A 19,802-nucleotide genomic window follows, 5' to 3' on the forward strand; every position below is an offset into this window, starting at 1 on the left:
GACTTTAAATTGTCGGGGATCCCGCCTCCAAGAGCTGCTGGCCAATCAGAGGGCCAGCAGCTCAGCAGTATCAGAATTGTCACTGGGAGCAGAGGCCTCTGTCGGTCCTACAGAGGCCTTGGACCCAGGCTGAGCAGAGAAACCCCAAAACAGAGGTAGGTGAGGTGGGATTGCTGGAGCCAGTCCAGAAGGCCTTAGTGAAGGGGGTGGGGGTGGTTGTGTAGTTCAGGGGGAGGTGGGGTCCTGGGCGGTTGGGAGTCCTCTCTACGCCACAAATTGCCCATGAAGGAGAGAAGCCACCCCTGACCCCCAAACCTGCAGGGAGGGTGCCTCAATTTACAAGGTATTCTCCCCGCGTGTCAGATGACATCCCCCCCAGCCCCCCACCACTGGTAAGGTCCTAGCGGCAGCAGGAAGAAGCCCTTAATTGGACATTAATAGGCCACTTCAGGGCCTCAGTTGGCCTCTGGCCTATCCTGCCCTTGGGAAGATTGCTTGTCGATGGGGAGCCAATTATCCTGCGGCGCCCCTGCCAACCGTAGTGATACTGTGTGCCCCATCCACCCCTATCTCTGACCCTGCCTCAGGGGGCCTCACAAAATCCCAGCCACTGTTCCTCACTGCGGTTGAGGTCAGAGAAATGCTCCCTGAAGATCCATGGTGGATATGGCCTCCAACTGAGAGCCCTTCCCCCTCACCCCCACTGTCTACCTCTAACCTCTTTGAGTTGCCCCATTCCTGGTTTGGCCGTAACAGGGTTTACCTTTTTAAAACAGTATTTTTAGCTTCACCTCAGTGAGTCCTTGCTCACTGCTCTCTAATTTTAATTGTAAATGAACCAACCAGACAAGTTTTCTCCGGTTTAAATAAGAAAGATGTAAGTTTATTAACCTTACCACTCTAACTCGGTTAAAATTACCAAAATACACAATGCCACCACGCTAGCATGCATATGAGATAAACACATGCAAATAGATACAGAGGGGGAGAAAGAATTAAAGGGGGAGGTTTAAGTAAGGTTGGAAATAAATAGAATTCAGTTACTGTCTTTCAGTTTTGATATAAAGTCCTTGGTTGGAGTTGAGGATTTGCAGTTCTCACTGGGGCCCAGTGCACATTTTCAAACTTGCTTCTCTGTTACCAGGAGGCTGAAGAAGTCCTCTGTCTTGAAGCTTAAGCTGCTTCTGTGGGTCCCTGGGACTTTGTTTGAGAGAGAGAGAGAGGGATCTTCCTTCTCTTTGGTCTTCAAATTGCAGTGTGCTCCAAACCTTTCTGTGAAGCACAATTCAAACAGTTCCTAGTCTGGCCGGCAGGTAAATCATGTGACCAGATTTTTGTTTGAAACAGCATCTTCTGCGAAGGTTGTTGATTCTAAAGTTCTCCAGTCACACTCTGTGGGGTGTGGAGCTCTGGCTGCTGCACAGACAAAGAAGGTTGATTATTATGATTGCCCAGACCAATCTTGTTAATTGGTTCAGTGAGCACTTCCATTGTCTCTATTCAACTGTCTCTCAGAATGCAAGTGTGCAGCCATGTTTCAGCTGTTCAACTCTGTGGTCTTTTTAAAACAAGTTCTGTGCAAAGTCCAGCAAAAGCATTCGAGTAGTGTTCCATCTGACAAAATTAATATATTTCCATTTGGAAGGTGTGGTTTCCGTCACAGTTGCTTGTCCTCCTGTGTGTTCCCTTGCTCATTCTCCCTGTCATGCTTCAGGCCAAGGGGAATGGAAACTACTGCACCCATGACTGGGAGCAAGTGGTCCGAGTACAACCCTTGAAGTGAGAACCAAGGCCTTCACCATGTGCCACACCACTCCCTCTCCAAACACTACCTCGAACTCCAAAACAGCCAGTAGAAATCAACTAACCTGAAAGACGTTGATCCCTTTAAATAGTGGTGGTGGGGGCTCTTTCCTGCTGATCCCATGTTCAGGTGTGAGAGATTAAGAGGGCATTAGCTAGAGCATTGAGGTTGAAAATGGCCCTGCTGGCATAAAATCAGAGTTGCACACTGTCTGACATCACGATCTGCCTACTCTGCATACTTCCTGCACATGCTCCCAGCACCCATGCTAGCGACCTACCCAAAATGCATCTGCCTGATCCACACTAGAAGTGCGTGCGCAACCTATCCACCAGTTTGTATCTAAAATGGCACCAGAAAGTAAAGGCCTGCTCAGGTCAGGAAAAAGAACCTTGCCCGAACCTGACCAATCCACAGCGGACCCCGGCCTGAGTCCCTCCAATTTCGCCCAGCGCCTGACCCGACCCGAGCCCGATCCTGACTCAGCCCGACCATCCCTTTACTTACCTTCCGACTGGGAAGCTCCACGATATTGCAGCATGTGCGTGATGACGTCATAGTGACGTCACTCGCTCACTGTGCAGACTCCGTTTTGTCCCGTTTTTTTTTTATTTCAATATTTATCGGCAGAGCACTTACTGTGTGTGAGCGGCCTGACCTGACCCGAACCCGACACATGTTGTCGGGTTGGGTAGCAGGACTTTACCAGAAAGTATGATCGCTACCCCACAATTTTGCGACCATGACTCAAAAAATAGAAGACACTGACTGATAAATAGCTGAAAATATTTAAATCTAGATTGCGATTTTCAGCTCCATGGTAATTGGTCCTAATTAGTACCTGTTATTCCTATTATGGGTCTGAATATCTTGTTTTCTTACTCCTCCCCTTCTGACCATGGTGGTTTATATGTTAAATTATTAGACTGTTAAATTGACATTCTTCAGTGAACCAAGATAGCAAATGCCAACAGGCTCTTGGAACAGTGAAGTACATAACAGACAAGACTGATTCAGTGCTCAGCTATTATCTATGCATGCACATGTCAGCAGAAGATGTAATTGAGTACAGTGAGCTTTTGGTTACTTTTTTGTTTTGCCTTTTTTTCCTGATCCAGGCATGCTCAGTCCAATTGTGGGATCTCCTGCTTGAGATCATCTAACTCAGCTGAGACCAGTGAATGAATCCAGTGAATGATCTGTATTATATAGTGCCACTCAGAAGGGTTCATTTAACCACTGTGCCATTATGGGAGTTGTAAGGTTCTTAGACTTAACACCAACTTGGTTATAAATAATCTTTTTTGAGTTTGACACCGTCTTGACACACTCTGTCTTAAGAAATAGTCAAATAGAGAAATAAACAATATTACTGCTTTTGCTCTGAATAGTGAACATAACCTTCATTGATTTTTTTTCCTTTTGTTCTTGTCTGTTTTACAAATTGTAAAGGAAAGCTTAAGATCTTTATAGAGCTCTAGTCATGCACATCCATCCCTTAAAATAAGTTGTTTCAGTTTCCTAACTGATCATTGTCTTAATTGTTTGTGATATAGGCTACCCCCTCAGCTGGGAGACCACTGACTCCTTTATTCAGCATTACTTGCTGACTAAACCCCTTTCTTTGTCGACCACCTTTATTCTTGCTAAATGTCATTCATACCCTGAAGAATTTTGGAAATGAGCAACATAACCATTTTATTATTTCTAACTACATACAAGTCTACAAGCTATACGTGTAAATAAAGCAAAAACCTCAATCATAGGAGCTTAAAACCAAGTCCTAATCCTATTTATGTATATAAGAATAGGGTATCTTAAGAGTTATCATTTTTTTTTAAAGAAAAATCCTTTGGAGTACTTCATAAATAATAAGTTTTGATGTATTCTTTGGGGAGCAGTTTTAATTTCAAATCTGATAAACTGCTAATTCTATTTAAAAGTTAGGGGGGAGAACTATAAAATAGCATACTAAGTCCCTTCCTAAATTATCTGATTCAAGGGCTGTGGTGCGGATAACTCATGCTCTCTCTGCTTTAATGTAAAGAATCATGGTTCCTAGATTTCATTTTTCATCTGTCATTGGGGAACCTATACACTGAAGAATATATGGATTTGATAATGTGTGAGGAGAGGCTGAAAAAGTACAATAACATTCATGTATTTGTGAAACATTGAAAATTTTGTAACATAATTTCATGTGAAAAGAAATTCGAAGTTTGTCTTGCATATTGGAATCAATTTGCATTGACTATTGTGGGCATTGCTTTCTATTAATCATTTCCCCCATTACCGTTACAGATTGCATTTGGTGAACAGGAGGTGGTGGTATATGACCAGTGTACGCAAGATGTCAGTGGAATTGCTTCTGATTGCTTTCTTTCTGTTCTTCTGAGCAAACTGGAGAAGAGTTTTAACAATGTGTCCCTCCTCACAGGTAGGAACTTGAGACTTTCTACAAAAAAAACTTGATAAATGAATTGTCGCACCAGTCTACATCCAATTTAAGGCATTCACTGACCGTTTAAAATTCCTATAAACTCACTTTTCATACCCTATTAAGTAGGTGGTGTAAAGTCTGTAAGTTATATTGGCCTGGATTTTGCTGTCAGCAGCGAAGGAATGGTACTCATGGTTCACCTCGCGTACAACTTTCCGCACATTTTTTTGCAGGCTTATCAGCGGGGATTTCCACTAATCTAGCACCTGTTTCAATGCGGCGCCCCCAAATGGGATCTGTGGCATCTGTGAACAGGGCAAGAAACAGTGAAGTTCAACCAATCAGATTGAAGCATCCTCACTGAGACAGAGTTTAAATCCAGACATTAAAAAACAGGAAATATAGGCCAATCATTCACCAAATTCTATTTGAAAAATTGTAACAGTTTTGATTGGAAGCACATTTAGGGTATGGGTTTCATGTGCTGGCTATGAAATACCGAGATAAAAACACCCTTGTAGAAAGGGTAGAGGGTGTCATTAAAATTAAATGATAAGTAAAAAAAAAAACAAGGTGTGCATCCCAAAAAATTGAAGTAATGATTGCATGGTATGTATAATAAATGCACAAAGCATTCAAAACAAAATTGAAGAACCAGAATTATTAATTATGGACGAGTTTGATATAATAGCTATTAATATATAACTTAAGCTTGAACAGGTCTGCGATGTAATATTCCTGGTTGTAATGTTTTCAGGAGAAATGGGGAGGAAATGAAAGGAGATGGGGCAACAGTGTTAGTGAAGGATTCTATCATAGCCAAACAATTTAAGGGCGTCCTGGGAGTTTGTATTGAGACAGAATCCATATGGATAGAGTTAAGAAAAGGGAAGGGCAATTCCTGATGTGCATTACAGGCCACCAATCAAGATCTGTAGACAGTTCAGAGGTGTAAGAAAAACAGCATTAACACTGAGTGATTTTAACTATTCCAAGATGGGCCAAAATTAAGGTATTCCATATTGAAAAACTAGGGAATGCTTTTCAGAATGTATTCAGGACTGGTTCCTGGATCAGAATGTTTCTGTGAAATTAAGTGGGTAGATAACAGAATAGGAGAAGAATTGGGAAATAGTGACCACAATCTGGATTCAATTGAGAATAGAAAATAAAATAATAGTCAAAGATAAAGGTGTTGGTCTGGAAAAAGGCAAAGTTCAATGAGGTCAAAGTAAACCTAACCCAAGTTAACTTCATACAAATGTTAGCAAACAGATTCGACAATGGGAAAATCTTCAAATATGAAACAGGTAAAAAAAGAAGTAGAAATGAAAAGATATAGTGAAGTATTCCACAGCTCCATAAATAACAAAAAAAAATCAGAATAGAGATAGGGCCACTAAGGGATATACATGAAATCTCACAGGTAATGACGGGGAAACTGCAGAAATATTAACTAATTCCTTTACCTCAGTATTTACCAGGGTGACTAACATGGTGGGCATGATTTAGATTTAGATATACAGCACTGAAACAGGCCCTTCGGCCCACCGAGTTTGTGCCGACCATCAACCACCCATTTATATTAATCCTACACTAATTCCCTATTCCTACCACATCCCCACCTGTCCCTATATTTCCCTACCACCTACCTATACTAGGGGCAATTTATAATGGCCAATTTACCTATCAACATGCAAGTTTTTGGCATGTGGGAGGAAACCGGAGCACCCGGAGGAAACCCACGCAGACACAGGGAGAACTTGCAAACTCCACACAGGCAGTACCCACAATTGAACCCGGGTCGCTGGAGCTGTGCTAACCACTGCGCCACTGTGCCGCCATGTTAAGAATAAATCAAAAAGATATAAAGACATTTAAGATAGAAAGAGGGAAGATAATTGATAAACTAATCAAACTTGGGATAAAGCTGCTGGTCTGGATGGATTGCATCCGTGAATATTAAAAGAAGTTAGGGAGGAGATAGCAGAGCCACTATTATACATAATTAAAAATTCATTACAAAAGGGAATAATGTCAAAGGATTGTCAGACAGCTAATGTGATTCCTGTATTTAAAAAGGGAGATAGAACAAGTCCAGGGAACTACAATAATACAATAAAAGCAAAATACTGCAGATGCTGGAAATCTGAAATAAAACAAGAAATGCTGGAAATACTCAGCAGGTCTGCCACATCTGTGGAGAGAGAAGCAAAGTTAATGTTTCAGGTCAGTGACCCTTCTTCAGGGAACTACAGATCATCTAGCTTAACATTGGTGGTAAGAAAGATAATGGAAGCCTTATGCAAATGTGTAATAGAAATGCATCCAGAAACTGAAAATACAATAAAGAATAGTCAGCACAGATTTCAAAAGGGAAGGTCATGCTTGACCAACCTTATTGAATTTTTTGAAGAAACAGTGTTGACATGAGTACTGTAGTTGATGTAATATATTTGGATTTTTAAAGGGCCTTTGATAAAATAACACATAATAGACTCATGACTAAGGTCAGAACAGGTGGAGTCAGGCAACAGAATGAATTGTAAGCTCGCTATAAAACAAAGTAGAGAGTAGGGATTAAAAGTAGTTACTAAGCCTGGCAAAAGGTGTGAATTGGTGTTCCACAGAATCAGTGCTGGGTCTGTTGTTGTAATGAACCCCAGTACTTTACTTTTTTTTAATACCTTTATTAACTTGCATCACTACTTTTAGTTATTTGTGTATCTGTAACCCTAACTCCTTCTGTGTCTCTACCCTATGTAGCCACTTACTTTCCAAGGAGCATGTGGCCGCCTTATTCTTCCTACCAAAATGTGCCACCTCATACTTGTCTATATTGAAGTTCATTTGCCAATTACATACCCATTCTGCAAGTTTATTAATGTCTTCCTGTATTTTGTCACTGTCGTCCTCTGTATTACCTATATCCCCCATTTGGTGTCATCCACAAATTTTGAAATTGTACTTCCAAATCCCGAGTCCAAATAGTTTATGTAAATGGTAAACAATAGCGCTGATCCTGGTGGAATACTGCTTCTGATCTTTTGCCAGTCTGAATAATTACCTTAGAAGGGCTAATAGGATATATGCAAAAATGCTAGTGGATAATATAAAAAGAAATGGGGCTTTTATAAGCGCATAAAAAATGAACATATAAAAAGATGTTAGGACTACTCAAGGTAAAAAAATTGAGTATAATTGAAGGTATGGTGGAGATATTAAATAAAGATATTGCTTTGGCTTCTACAAATTATGGTGCATTTGAGAACATAACTGCACTAGAGATGAATGTGGAACAATTGATAGAGCTGGCTGTAGAAAATGAATTATTTGTGAAAAATGTAGCAGAATTTAGGTGAATGTCATTTTGGCTGTGATAACATGCACTCTCTGGCTTTGAAAGAAGTCAGATATGAAATAACTGAGGCTTTGGCTTCAATACTCAAATATGCCAATTGTGCTGTGGCAGTAGAGAGTAGGACAGATTGGGTAACCATACACCAGTTAGTCTAATGACAAACTCTTAGACTTCATATATGAAATAAATTAATAAATATTATAGTAAGTATGGTAGCGCAGGAAGGGATAGTTATGTATATTTCCTGCAGGATGTGAAATGGTTCAGAGATAAGGGGAATGAGCAATTCAGTAAGAATGAAGTAGTAATAGGAAATTCAGTTGTTCAGACCAAAAGTCACAGAGATGATTTATCACCTCACAGTTCGACACTAAGAGATGTTTTGTAAAGACTGGAAAAGATTGTGGCGGGGAACTATGTAGGTCCATGTGGGAATCAACAATATGGAAAAAGATAGGCATGAAGTCTTGCAAAAACGGTTCAGAAGATCTGGTAACAGGTTTAGGAGTCGGACTTCAATGGTGGTAATCTCTGGATTGCTTCACCAGTGGAAGAATAGAGAATGTGTTGGGAAGTTTAGGAAGCTAAATTACAAAACAATTGGTAAAAGAGATAGTATGCAGAAGAAATAAAGTGAATAGAGAAGGAAAATCAAATCAACCAGTTATAACCAAGTAAAAGGCTGTGAGATAACGGAACAAGGTGTTGGCTTGGACAAACAATCAAGGGGTAAAGTGTAGCATTAAATATGAGCAAAAAAGTGTATGCATTGTAATACTCAGAGCATGGGAAATCAACAGGGGGAGAAGTTGAGATTTAAAAACTGGTTAGAAGGGAAGAAAGAGAGTAAGAGTTAAATGCAGTTTGAGTGGTTGGAGGTGAGTAATAGTGTCATATTGGGTTCTGTTCTGCAACAGTTACTATTCACTGTTATTATGACCGAGGCTGGAGGAGTACACTTTCTTTCTCTAGTTTCATTTCTCCACAGGTCACCACATATATTTAAATGTTTTACCCGGTTACCGATACGGCCAATTATATACTCTATTTTCATTTCAAAATAAAATCCACCAACCAGGTTTCTTTAAAAAAAAACAACAAAATTATTAATTTATTATGAAATGAGACTTCTTCAGTAAAGATGCAAAGTTTATTAACACACAGGTTGAAATATGAAAGCTTCTAAACTAACCCACCACATATGCGCACACACACACACCGTCTTCTCCTGCAAGCACAAGAAAGAACACTGTTCATTTCCCCATGGAGATGAGCACAACACCCATGCTGTTGGCACTCCAGCGATCCATGACAGGCACACCAATGCCACCTGCATGTGGCTATTTTTGAATAACCTTGTGCGAGTCAGAAATGACAGACCGGAACCTCTCACTGAGATGTAGCCATGCCTCTGACAGGATATGCTGTCTCCTTACCCCTTTGCCGCCGACTGGGTGGTCACTCCCTCTCCACCAAGCACATCCTGTTGCATTGCTGCATGCCGGCCCCAAAAGGGAAAGAGATATGGAGTACTCACCTTGGTGGACCGAATGAGGCATACAAACTGTTGTAAACTACAAACAACAAAAACTTGCTTTTGTATAGTGCCTTCAAAATAGTAAAATGTCCCAAGGTGTGTTATCAAACAAGATTTGACACTGAACCACAGAAGATATTAAGGCAGATGTGAGATAGGTTTAAGGAGTGTCTTAAAGGAGGAAAGAGAGGCAGAGAGCTTTAGCAAGGGCTTAGGACCTTGGCAGCTGAAAGCATGGCCGTCAGTAGTGGAGTGATTAAAATTTGGGATGCTCGAGAGGTCAGAATTGGAGGAGCGCAGATATCTTGAAGGATTGTAAGCAACATACCCTCTATTTTTTTATTTTTTGAGTGCGCAGATAATTTAAGTGTGCGGCCCATTAAATTATTTTTGTCCTGCTTAACTTAAGGGGGCTGACTGCTGTGCGGTCTCTGCGGTAACTCTCGAGGGTGTCTGCACAGCTTAGAGAGAACATTGATTGTAGGGCTGGAGAAGATTACAAACTTGGGGATGGGTGAAACCATGGAAGGAATTTAAAATCGAGGTGCTGCTTAACTGGAAGCCAGTGCAGGTCAGGGAGCACAGGGGTGATAGGTGAATGGGACCATGAGTGAGGACACAGGCAGCAGAGTTTTGGACGACCTCAAGTTTACGGAGAGTAGGATGTGGGAGGCCAGCCAGGAGTGCATTGTAATAGTCAAGTCTAGAGGTGACAAAGCATGGATGAGGATCTAACTAGCAGATGAGCTGAGAAGGGGTGGAGTCGGGTGATGTTATGGAGGTGGAAATAGGCAATCTTTGTGATGGTACGGATATGCGGTCAGAAGCTCATCTCAGGGTAAATCTGACACCAAGACAGTGAACAATCTGGTTCAGCCTCAGACAGGTGCCGGGGGAGGGATGGAGTTTGTGGTGAGGACTGCAGACAATGGCTTTAGTCTTCCCAATATTTAGCTGGAGGAAATTTCTGCTCATCCAGTACTGGATATTGGACAAGCAGTCTGACAATTACGAGCGAGGTGATGGTGAGGTAGAGTTAGGTGTCATCAGGGTACATGGGGAAGTTGTGTTTATGGATAATTGCCAAGGAGCAGCATGTAGATGAGGAATAGGAGGGGGCCGAGGATAAATCCTTGGGGGGCACCAGAAGTAACAGTGTGGGAATGGGAAGGGAAGCCATTGCTGGTGAATCTCTGGCTATGGCTGGATAGATGGTGTTACGCCAGTATGCTATGTTGAATGATGATTTTACTTAATCCACTGACTGGAAATCTGAATTTATATATTTTTTTAAAAAAGACCAGCTAAAAGGATGACTTTGCTGGCATCTTAAGATGATCACCTAATTTGCAACACTGTATCCTACACTGCAAAGCTTGTGAGGAAGGAGACAAAATGTCTGCTGATGCCCCAGCAAGAACCAAGACCCAGGGAGTTTAAAGGAATTACCTGTTCCTTTTAACAGGAAAGGAATACTGCCAACTGCTATGTTTGAATGACTGAGTGATGGTCATGTGACAAGCCCCTCCCCGTCTGTGGTTTTAAGCTTGTGTCTTTCTGCAACAGAGATAGGAGAAGCAACTGGACTCTGACATGTGCAGACCATATGTGGGGATCTCTCTCTCTCTCCATTCCAATTTGAAAGCTTTCAAATCATGCCTGTTGACTGATCACCTTTGCAAACTCTGGCTACAATCCGAAACCCCGTTGGAGGAAATCATCCGCATTGCTGTCTCCAAAAGACCCACCAAACCAGTCATCTACCTCTTCAAACTAAAAACCTCAGGACCACTAAATTCAGCTAGAAGCCAGCCAAATCACCAAACCCCACAGACTGTATACCTCTTTTTTTTCTGTGAACTCTTAACCACATTGCCTTTCCCCACTCAGTAATCTATTTGTGTGTGTGTAAACCTCTAGTGTGTGTGACTGAAAGTTGGCGCATAGTTTATTATTTTTATTAGTTCAGTTTACGTATAATAAAGGTAATCTCTTTCTTTGTTAACTCAAGAAAACATACCTGATTTGGTTCTTGTTATGATCATAGCAAGTAAGTAATCAAACACCTATTGAATTGGCCAGTACATCCACTTTAAGAAAGAATTAAACCTGTTGTGATCAAACAAGGAGAGGGAAAAGAGGGAAGTCTTTCGACCCCTCCTCACTTGACCGTAACAATGGTAAGAATGGAACTAGGGGAATGCAGTCCCACCCAGCAGGATGACGCTAGTGAGGCTTTGAATCAGTGATCAACCATGTCAAAGGCTGCAGACCGGTTGAGAAGGCTGATTGGAAATAAAATTTGAACTTCTAAGATGAAATTATATTCCTGTAACATTTCTATATTTTTTTTTAGTATTAGTGGGGATTCCATGGTACTGCTAGTTATTGTATATTAATTGTGCGTAGGTGGTGGGCATTAACTGGGGTTTCACTTGAACACATATAAAGTGACATTTATTGAAATTGTGTGTGGTTGACTTAGGAGGTGTATGCCTGCAATGTTTAGCTCTGCAAATAAATGTAAGATTGAGTAAAGATTGGCTTGCAGTACTATCCATCACCAACTAGCTTTCTGTAAAGTAACACTGCTCACAGTAAGTTGGTTTTCTGTATATTCCAAATCACTGACTTTGTTGCTTTATAGTTTTATTTTGAATGTGGCATAGAAACTTACATTACACTTTGTGACATCTGTGGTGTGATGAACAGAAAATATACACTAGATGAACCGTTTTTTTATAATAGTGGATCTTGCTTGTGGAAGATGTGATGTTATGCCTTGAAATGCATTTTAATTATGAAGGCCACTGATTTGTAGTGAATGACTAGAGCAAGTTTTTCTGACTTTTGTCTCTAGATGCAAAGATCAGGAAAAAGGGGGCAGAAATCCACCGGGTCTCTGCACCATTTACATTTGCTGAGGATTTCTTCGCCTTTCCTGAGATTTCTTGGCTTTCCTTGAGCCTGTGCTTGGTATTGAGTCTGGGTGAATTGAAAGAGGAGTTACAGGGCAAGTGAGTGGGGTGGGGGGGTGGGAAGTGGGGTCGGGGGTGCAGTGGGAGCAGGAGGGAATACTGTTATATGAGGGGGTTAAAGAGTCTGGAGAAGTGAAGAGGTTGCGGGAGTCAGGCCACTGCGAGGGAAGGTCATGGGGTGAAATTTTATGCCCTCCCCCATGGCGAGTTTGAAGGTAGGGAGAGCATAAAATCGGGGGGGACGGGTGGGGAGGACCTTGCCACCAACCCGCCTCCACTAAAATTTATTCCGGGGCAGGTAGTCCTCTGAATGGCCTTCCTGCCCTGCCGCCAATTGATACCCTTAACTGAGTTGGTAACCCCTAATTTAAGGCCTCTTCCTGCCGCAGCTGCACTGACCTGTGCGGTGGGTGGCCCTGTCACCGCACAGGAAGCACGGCATGAAAAACTGTGCGGGCTGCTGCCCGACTGCGGGGATGGGGGGAGTCCCTTGTTCAAAGGCACTTAGTACCTGATTGAGGGATCCAGCATCGGGAAGGGGGGGGAGCACTGAGGGCCACCCCCTGCCCTTGCTGCTGACCCTCCCCCGCCACGCAACCCCCATCTCACAAGACCTCTCCTGCCCTGGCCTACCTTGAGCCTGGTTCCAGCGCCGCTCCTCGGTGTCTGGATGCTGTAGTTATAGCAGCAGCCACCACCTCAGCAGTGGCGCTGCGGCTGCCAGCCTCTGCAAGGCCAGAACTTCCAGCGGCAGGGTCCTAAATCATATAGAAAGGCTGCTGCTGTCCAGTTAAGTGCCTGATTGGCACTAAATTCATTAGGCCTTCCGTACAAGAGCTGACACAGGGATCTCAGCCTCACCGCTGGCACAAAATTCCACCCATGTTGTTTGGAAACCAAGTGATACATGTTAGGTCTGGTAGGACTAGGAGGGTTAAGATATGGTAGCACTTGGGTAAATCATGATATGGGAGAGAGTTGGAAGCACTGGGAGGGAGGTGCTGGGTGTGACAGGTGGCAGAATGTATACAGGCTGTGTCAAGACTGGAATAGTGATGCCATTGGGAAGGTTGGGTGTGGAAGTTCTGGGAGGGAATCTTGGGGAATGAGAACAATGGGAGCAGAGGTGTAGGGTGCTTCTGAGAAAAGCAGGGCAATAGGGGGCTTGTGGATGAGTGGGGAATAATGATTTGATGTGACTGCTCAGCAAGGGTTGGTGAGGTGGTTGGGGGAGTCATGGGAGCTTATAGAGTGAGGACGATTGTGAGTATGGGAAGAGGGTAAAGGAGAATTAATTGGTTTTAAAAATCCTACTAAAATCTCTTTTTCAGTCATTAAGCTGAGAAACTGGCTTTTAGTTTACGCAGGATCTGTAAATATATATAATATACTTAGTGCTCGCAAAAAAGAAAGCACCTTCTCATTTACTGATTGGTTTGACTGGCTAATGCTCTGGTCTAACAAATCAAATGACTTGAACAAAAATATCCAAATCTTTTTGTCACTTTTTCGGTAACTGAAATTTGAAATGTGTAAGGGTGTAAACATAAATAAAAACATTTAAAAATGCATTTTGACCTGAAGCTATCACTCCTGTTATCTTGGGAGCGATGTCAGTTTGAACATGTGTGGGTTCACAATTCCCCATTGTGCATCAGTAAGATTTCCTCTTTGCAAATCAAAGATTTATAGTCCTTTAACAAAACAGCACAGATGAGGCTGCAAAAAAAAAAAGAGTGCAACCAAGCACTTTCCCAAAAGGGGTCAGAGAAAATCAGATGGTGAATCCTCATGATGGATACAACATACGCACAGGACTGTGTGCAGGTTAAACAAGTGCCAGGTGATGCTGTATGGGATCTGTATGATTAACTAAAGAGGAGGAAGAGAAGGATGAACACAAAATGATTTAGCAAAAATCTGAATGAAATAAAATTTGCACCTGAGTGAATTGCAAACAGTGAATGCTACTACTGGCTGAACTTTTGTATCAGAATTTCCTCTCCTGCTTTAAGAATTTCAGCAACAGCTGTTCACACCTGCATCCTTATTCAGTTGATAAGATGCGAGAGAACCAAATGAGGCAGGCAAGTACCTTGAGTGAAACATCCCACCCAGGCTACTTGGTACTGATTAGATTTTACCATTGGCGTTTTGCATTTGCAAAGCCATTGTTGTGTGGACGGAGATTTTCAGAAAACTTTACATATCCAGAATTCTATTATTCTGATATATTGGAAATGTCATTTTGTATAAATTGGTCCTCAGTGATCAATCTGTCATGAAGCGACTAACTCAGTGCACAATTTATACTTTTTCAAAAGCTTGAAAACCTGCTTAAACAGATATAAAGAATTGATGATGCTTTGTTGAGGCAAGCTGAACAGTACCTTTCTCAGAGTTTAGTGCGGCACAGACTCCTTTTCTTCTCTTTCCATTTCCCTTTTTAGTTTTTCATATTTAATTGTCTCATATTAAGATGCTCCACCTACATAAATGCACTGTAATTGTGCAAGAGCAAAAGCTTTGTCCTTTGGGACAACTGCTTTTTATGCAGACAGCTCCTCTGGGTTTTGTGTAATTCATATACCGTAACTCGGAGGTGTGCAGTTTTTTTGCATTTTCATTTTTTTTCCTTTCTCTGCTCACTTGGCTGTGACTCATGCTGCAGTATATTTCCAAAGCCACCTCAAACATTCTGTCAACTCAGTTAAGTGGTTGTTAGTCACACATGAGCCTGAACAGTAGTCTTATTTCATCATATGGGTCCTAATCCAATCCTCACCTATTACTCATCTATGTAGATCTTTCCCCCTCACTTATTGTTTAACAAGCAGGAGTGTGAACTTCTCTCCCCTTTACTAGCTCAAGAAACAAATTGAAAATCCAAAAAGAAAATGAAAGAATGCACACCTCATCTACAGTAAGGTAAATTGTAGTGTCTCCATTGCTGCCCTAGTCAAGGTCAGCAAACTCGTGTAGACCATGGATTTGAATATGCAATCTTACTGGTTCGTTTGGGCTCGGTACCATAGCATACAGTGCACTCAATCACTAAACGATCCAGGACACCATACTTCCCCACCATTTCGGTGGCGTATTGGTAATGTCACTGTTCTAGTAATCCAGAGTCCAGGGTTAATGCTCTGAAACATGGGTTCGAATCCCACCACGGCAGATGGTGAAATTTGAATTCAGTTAATAATCTGAAATTAAAAAACTAGTCCAATGATGACCATCAATCCATGAAACCATTGTCGATTGTTGTAAAAACCCATCTGGTTGACTGATGTCCTTTAGGGAAGGAAATCTGCTGTCCTTACTTGGTCTGGCCTACATGTGACTCCAGATCTACAGCAATGTGGGCGACTCTTTGAAAAAAAAATGCTCTCTGAAATGGCTCAAGAAGCCACTCAGTTCAAGGGCAATAAATGCTGACCTAGTCAGTGACGCCCACATCCCATAAACTAATATAAAAAAAAAGGTTAATTGAAGCATATCTGTATTGTTATGACCAGGAGCAAAAGGTGTCTAGGGGTCTGTTACTATCTTTACATCGTCTTATTGTAACAGGGTTTTATTCTAAGCACTGTGTTTTGAGCTCCCTTTTTTGGGAATCCTTGTTCACAGTTTTCCAATTATAAGACAAAGAAACCAATTCACACAGACTTCCTCAGGTTTAAAGAAGAAAGATGAAATTTTATTAAAACTTGAAACTTAAACTCTAATACAGTTCACGCCTATGGATATACGATGTGCCCACGCTTGCTTGCACATGTGATACACATGCAAATAGGGACAGAAAAGATGAGGTGGAACAGTTTGAGGCAATATCTTGTTACGGTGCTTCAAGTTCATTGTAGTTCTTTTGTAAGTATTCTTGCTTTTCGTTGGGGCCCAGTAGTCGTCTTAAAACCTTGTTCACATAAGAAACTATTCTCTCTTTGAGTTTCACGTGTTTTCACAAGATTCAGTTCCGTGGGAAGGGGATGGAAGCTGGCAGGAGAAAGGTCTTCTTGCTTCAGTTCCAGGAGAGATTTTACTCCATGATTACACGGCTTTGTCTCGGTTCAAAACCTGTTTTCTCCAATTTAAAACTCAGTTCAAACTTCTGCAACAGCCAGTTAGTCATGTGACTTAACCTAGTCTGACCACTTATGTGTATTGGGGAAGCAACTACTGGGTTCCCCTTTTCAACATTTTCCAGTACTATGCAAATGTACTTCCAGTGAGGGCTTGTAATTTTAAATTTTGTTCATGTGGCGAAATAATGTGTGCCTCAGTCTTGGCAGGTGGGGGGGTTTGCCTGACAGTATTTTCATGAAGTCAATTATGAGTTTATCATAGAATGTTACAGCACAGGAACGGCTCACTGGGCCATCAAGTCTGGTAGTTATTTTCCACGTGAGCCACCCAATCTATTCTCATTCTTTTGTCCATTCTCCACAACTATAAGTTTCTTGAAAAAGAGGCAAATTAGCAAAGTCCCTTTTTAAAATACCAATGTTTTAATTTTCCATAATGTACATGCAATACAAATGCACTGTAGCAGCTGTAGCTTATTCAATGTTATACATTCAGTCAGGACACAAATGAATGAAGCAGTAACAATAGTAGCAACCAAAACGCTTCCTGTCGCTAAACCGATAAATGGAAAATTTCACTTCTATAATTTTAGCCCCTCCCCTCATTGTTAGTCAAATTTCTAAGTATTCAATATAAATAGTTGCATCACAAAATGCAACTGAAAGACATTATTAATCTGCAGTGAAACGATTGACTGTTATATTTAGAATCTCAAATTTCATTGAGTTGAGGGAGATAAAAGGATTCCTTTCTGTTCCGGGCATTCCCCAGGTGTCACACTCACACACCATGATTGTCCACTTGTCTGCCAGTATAGCTTCATAACTGGTTGAAAGGCTGTGAAATTAGGTGACTTGCCTTCTGCTGTGTACTGTGTTTTTTGCTACCTTTACACTTTGTGACATATGCAATCAGTTGAACTAATTTTTTTTCTGCCTTTTATATTACAAGCCTTATTTCAGATGTTAGCAATTTCAATTAGAGTTGTTTTTCTCTTTGCTAAGTGGGGAGATGGTGGCGTAGTGGTCATATCACTAAACTAGGCCCAGGCTAATGCCCTGGGGGTATGGGTTCAAATCCCACCATGGCAGCTGGTGGAATTTAAAATGTAACGAGTTAATAAATTCAATTAATTAATAAAAATCTGGAATTAAAAACTAGTCTCAGTAATGTTGCCGTGAAACTATCTTCAATTGTTGTAAAAACCCACATGATTCACTAATGTCCTGCCGTCCTTATCTGGTCTGGCCCCTACATGTGATTCCAGACCCACAGCAATCTGGTTGACTCTTAACCGTCCTCTGAAATGGCCCAGCAAGCCACTCAGTTGTCAAGGATAATTAGGGTTGGGCAATAAATGCTAGCCTTGCCAGCGATGCCCACATCCCATGAAAGAATAAAATAAGTAAATATTGAGTGATTTCAATTGGTTTAGCGTCTTTCTTTTATTAACCGGTTGTTCTGATTGTTTTGTCAGAATGAATTGCCAGCTGAAATATGACAGGAAGTGAGATGCTTGTAGAAAATATATGTACAATACACAAGACAGTTTAATATATTATATAGATGCACTATTTTATAAGGACAGGGCATTATACTATATATCATACAATGCATCATTCTGACACTGTAAAGTGTGGGTGTATCTCTCTTTAAGCCAACAAGTTGTCAGTTTATATTCCATCATAGAAAATTGGGAAACTAAATTCAATAAATCTTGTAATTTGTGGATTAGCACCAGAAAAAATGAGGACGAAAACGGCTGAATTGCTGTAAAAAGACATTAATTAAACAGTTGACAATCCTTTCAGGGAACGGAACCCACCACCCATGCCTGGTATGACCTACATGTCACCCCAGCTCCACAGTGCATAATTGGCTCTTAAAGCCCTCTGATATGCCTTATGAAGGCATATTAGTTGTAAAAGAGTTGCTTACCACCACATCCTCAGGGTATTTAGGAATGGGTAATAAATGTAGTTGTACATGTGATGCCCACATCCCTGGAACAAGTAAGGTACAGTCATTCGAGCTGATGATCTGGTAGATGATATTCAGTAAATCTAACCTGATTCTGATTCAAATGAATGAAATGATGTAGATAAGTACGATAATCTTGAGAAATTTGCCAGTCCTCTTGTGGTCTTGCTAGAACAGGGGAATAGTAGTCAGTCTTTAGAAATATGAATGAACTTCAGTACTGTTAAATCTTGTACTTAATCCCCTGAAATGCTGCTTGTTTGGGGCATTAAATTATTTTTAGAAGCTAACTAAATTGCATTGGCCTGATGATCTTGCCAGTATGGTGAGTGAAACCATGTATTTTCAGATTTTTGTAGCTAGATTCATCTGAGATGGAAGTTTGGCTGTAATGCTCAGAGCCTCAGCCTAGTTACCATATGCAAATCTGGACTATAAACTGCCCAAAAAACAATAACCAACTAGTGGAGACCTGCAAAACATTTGCAGTAAAATTAGTATCTCTATTGCAACAGTACTTCTTTAAATACATGTTACGACCAGGTAAGAAAGATGTCTAAGGGTCTGTTACTGTCTTCACCTTATCTTATTGTAACAGAGTATTAATTTTAAACATACTGTGTTTTGAGCTGGCCCTTTGTGAATCCTTGTTCACAGCTTTCCAATTATAAGACAAAGAAACCAATTCACACAGGTTTTCTGAGGTTTAAAGAAGAAAGATGACATTTTATTAAAATTTAAACTCTAATATGGTTAACGCCTAGAGATATACGACGCGCCCATGCTAGCAAGCATACGTGATACACACATGCAAATAGCAACAGAAAAGAGGAGGAAAATAAAGTAGAGAGGTGTTTGAGGCAATATCAGGAGAGTTTCTTGTTTACTGTGCTTCGTGCTCACCTGATTGTAGGTAGTTTTGCAGTTCGTTGGGGCCCAGTGTTCTTCTTAAATCTTGTTCATGTAGGAGACTTTTCTGTCTTTGATGTTCACATGTTTTCACAAGATTCAGTTCCATGGGAAAGAGGTGGAGGCAGGCAGGGCGGCACAGTGGCGCAGTGGTTAGCACCACACCCTTACAGCTTCAGCAACCTAGGTTCGGTTCTGGGTACTGCCTGTGCGGAATTTGCAAGTTCTCCCTGTGACCGCGTGGGTTTCCTCCGGGTGCTCCGGTTTCCTCCCACATGCCAAAGACTTGCGGGTTGATAGCTAAATTGGCTATTGTAAAAATTACCCCTAGTGGTGGTAGGTGGTAGGAGAATTGAGGGAAAGTGGGGATGTGAGAGGGAAAATGGGATTAATGTAGGATTGGTATAAATGGGTGGTTGATGGTCAGCACGGACTCGGTGGGCTGACGGGCCTGTTTCAGTGCTGTATCTCTCTATGACTCTAGGGCTGGAGAGGAGGTTCTGTTCCAATCAGAAGCACACGGCTTTCTGATTTCAAACACTCTCTTTTCTCCAATTTAAAACTCTCTCCGTTCCGACCTCTGCAACAGCCAGTTAGTTATGTGATTAAAACTGGTCTGACCACTTCTGTGCATTGGGGAAGCAATGACTGGGTCCCCATTGTTCCAACACTGTCAGTTACTATGCAAATGTCTTTCCATTCAGGGT

General features: G+C 41.4%; 1 protein-coding gene across 8 annotated transcripts in view; it reads left to right on the forward strand.

Moving 5' to 3' along the window:
* dusp16 (dual specificity phosphatase 16) overlaps nt 1-19,802 on the forward strand; it is a 168,062-nt gene that overhangs the window by 88,578 nt on the left and 59,682 nt on the right. For all 8 annotated transcript variants that reach the window (XM_068050626.1, XM_068050628.1, XM_068050625.1 and 5 more), the window contains one exon: nt 4,106-4,241. In XM_068050626.1, the coding sequence (XP_067906727.1) occupies nt 4,106-4,241 (136 nt within the window). The remainder of the gene's footprint in view (nt 1-4,105; nt 4,242-19,802) is intronic.

This window comes from Heterodontus francisci, chromosome 18, assembly GCF_036365525.1.
Source record: "Heterodontus francisci isolate sHetFra1 chromosome 18, sHetFra1.hap1, whole genome shotgun sequence".
Lineage (NCBI taxonomy): Eukaryota > Metazoa > Chordata > Chondrichthyes > Heterodontiformes > Heterodontidae > Heterodontus > Heterodontus francisci.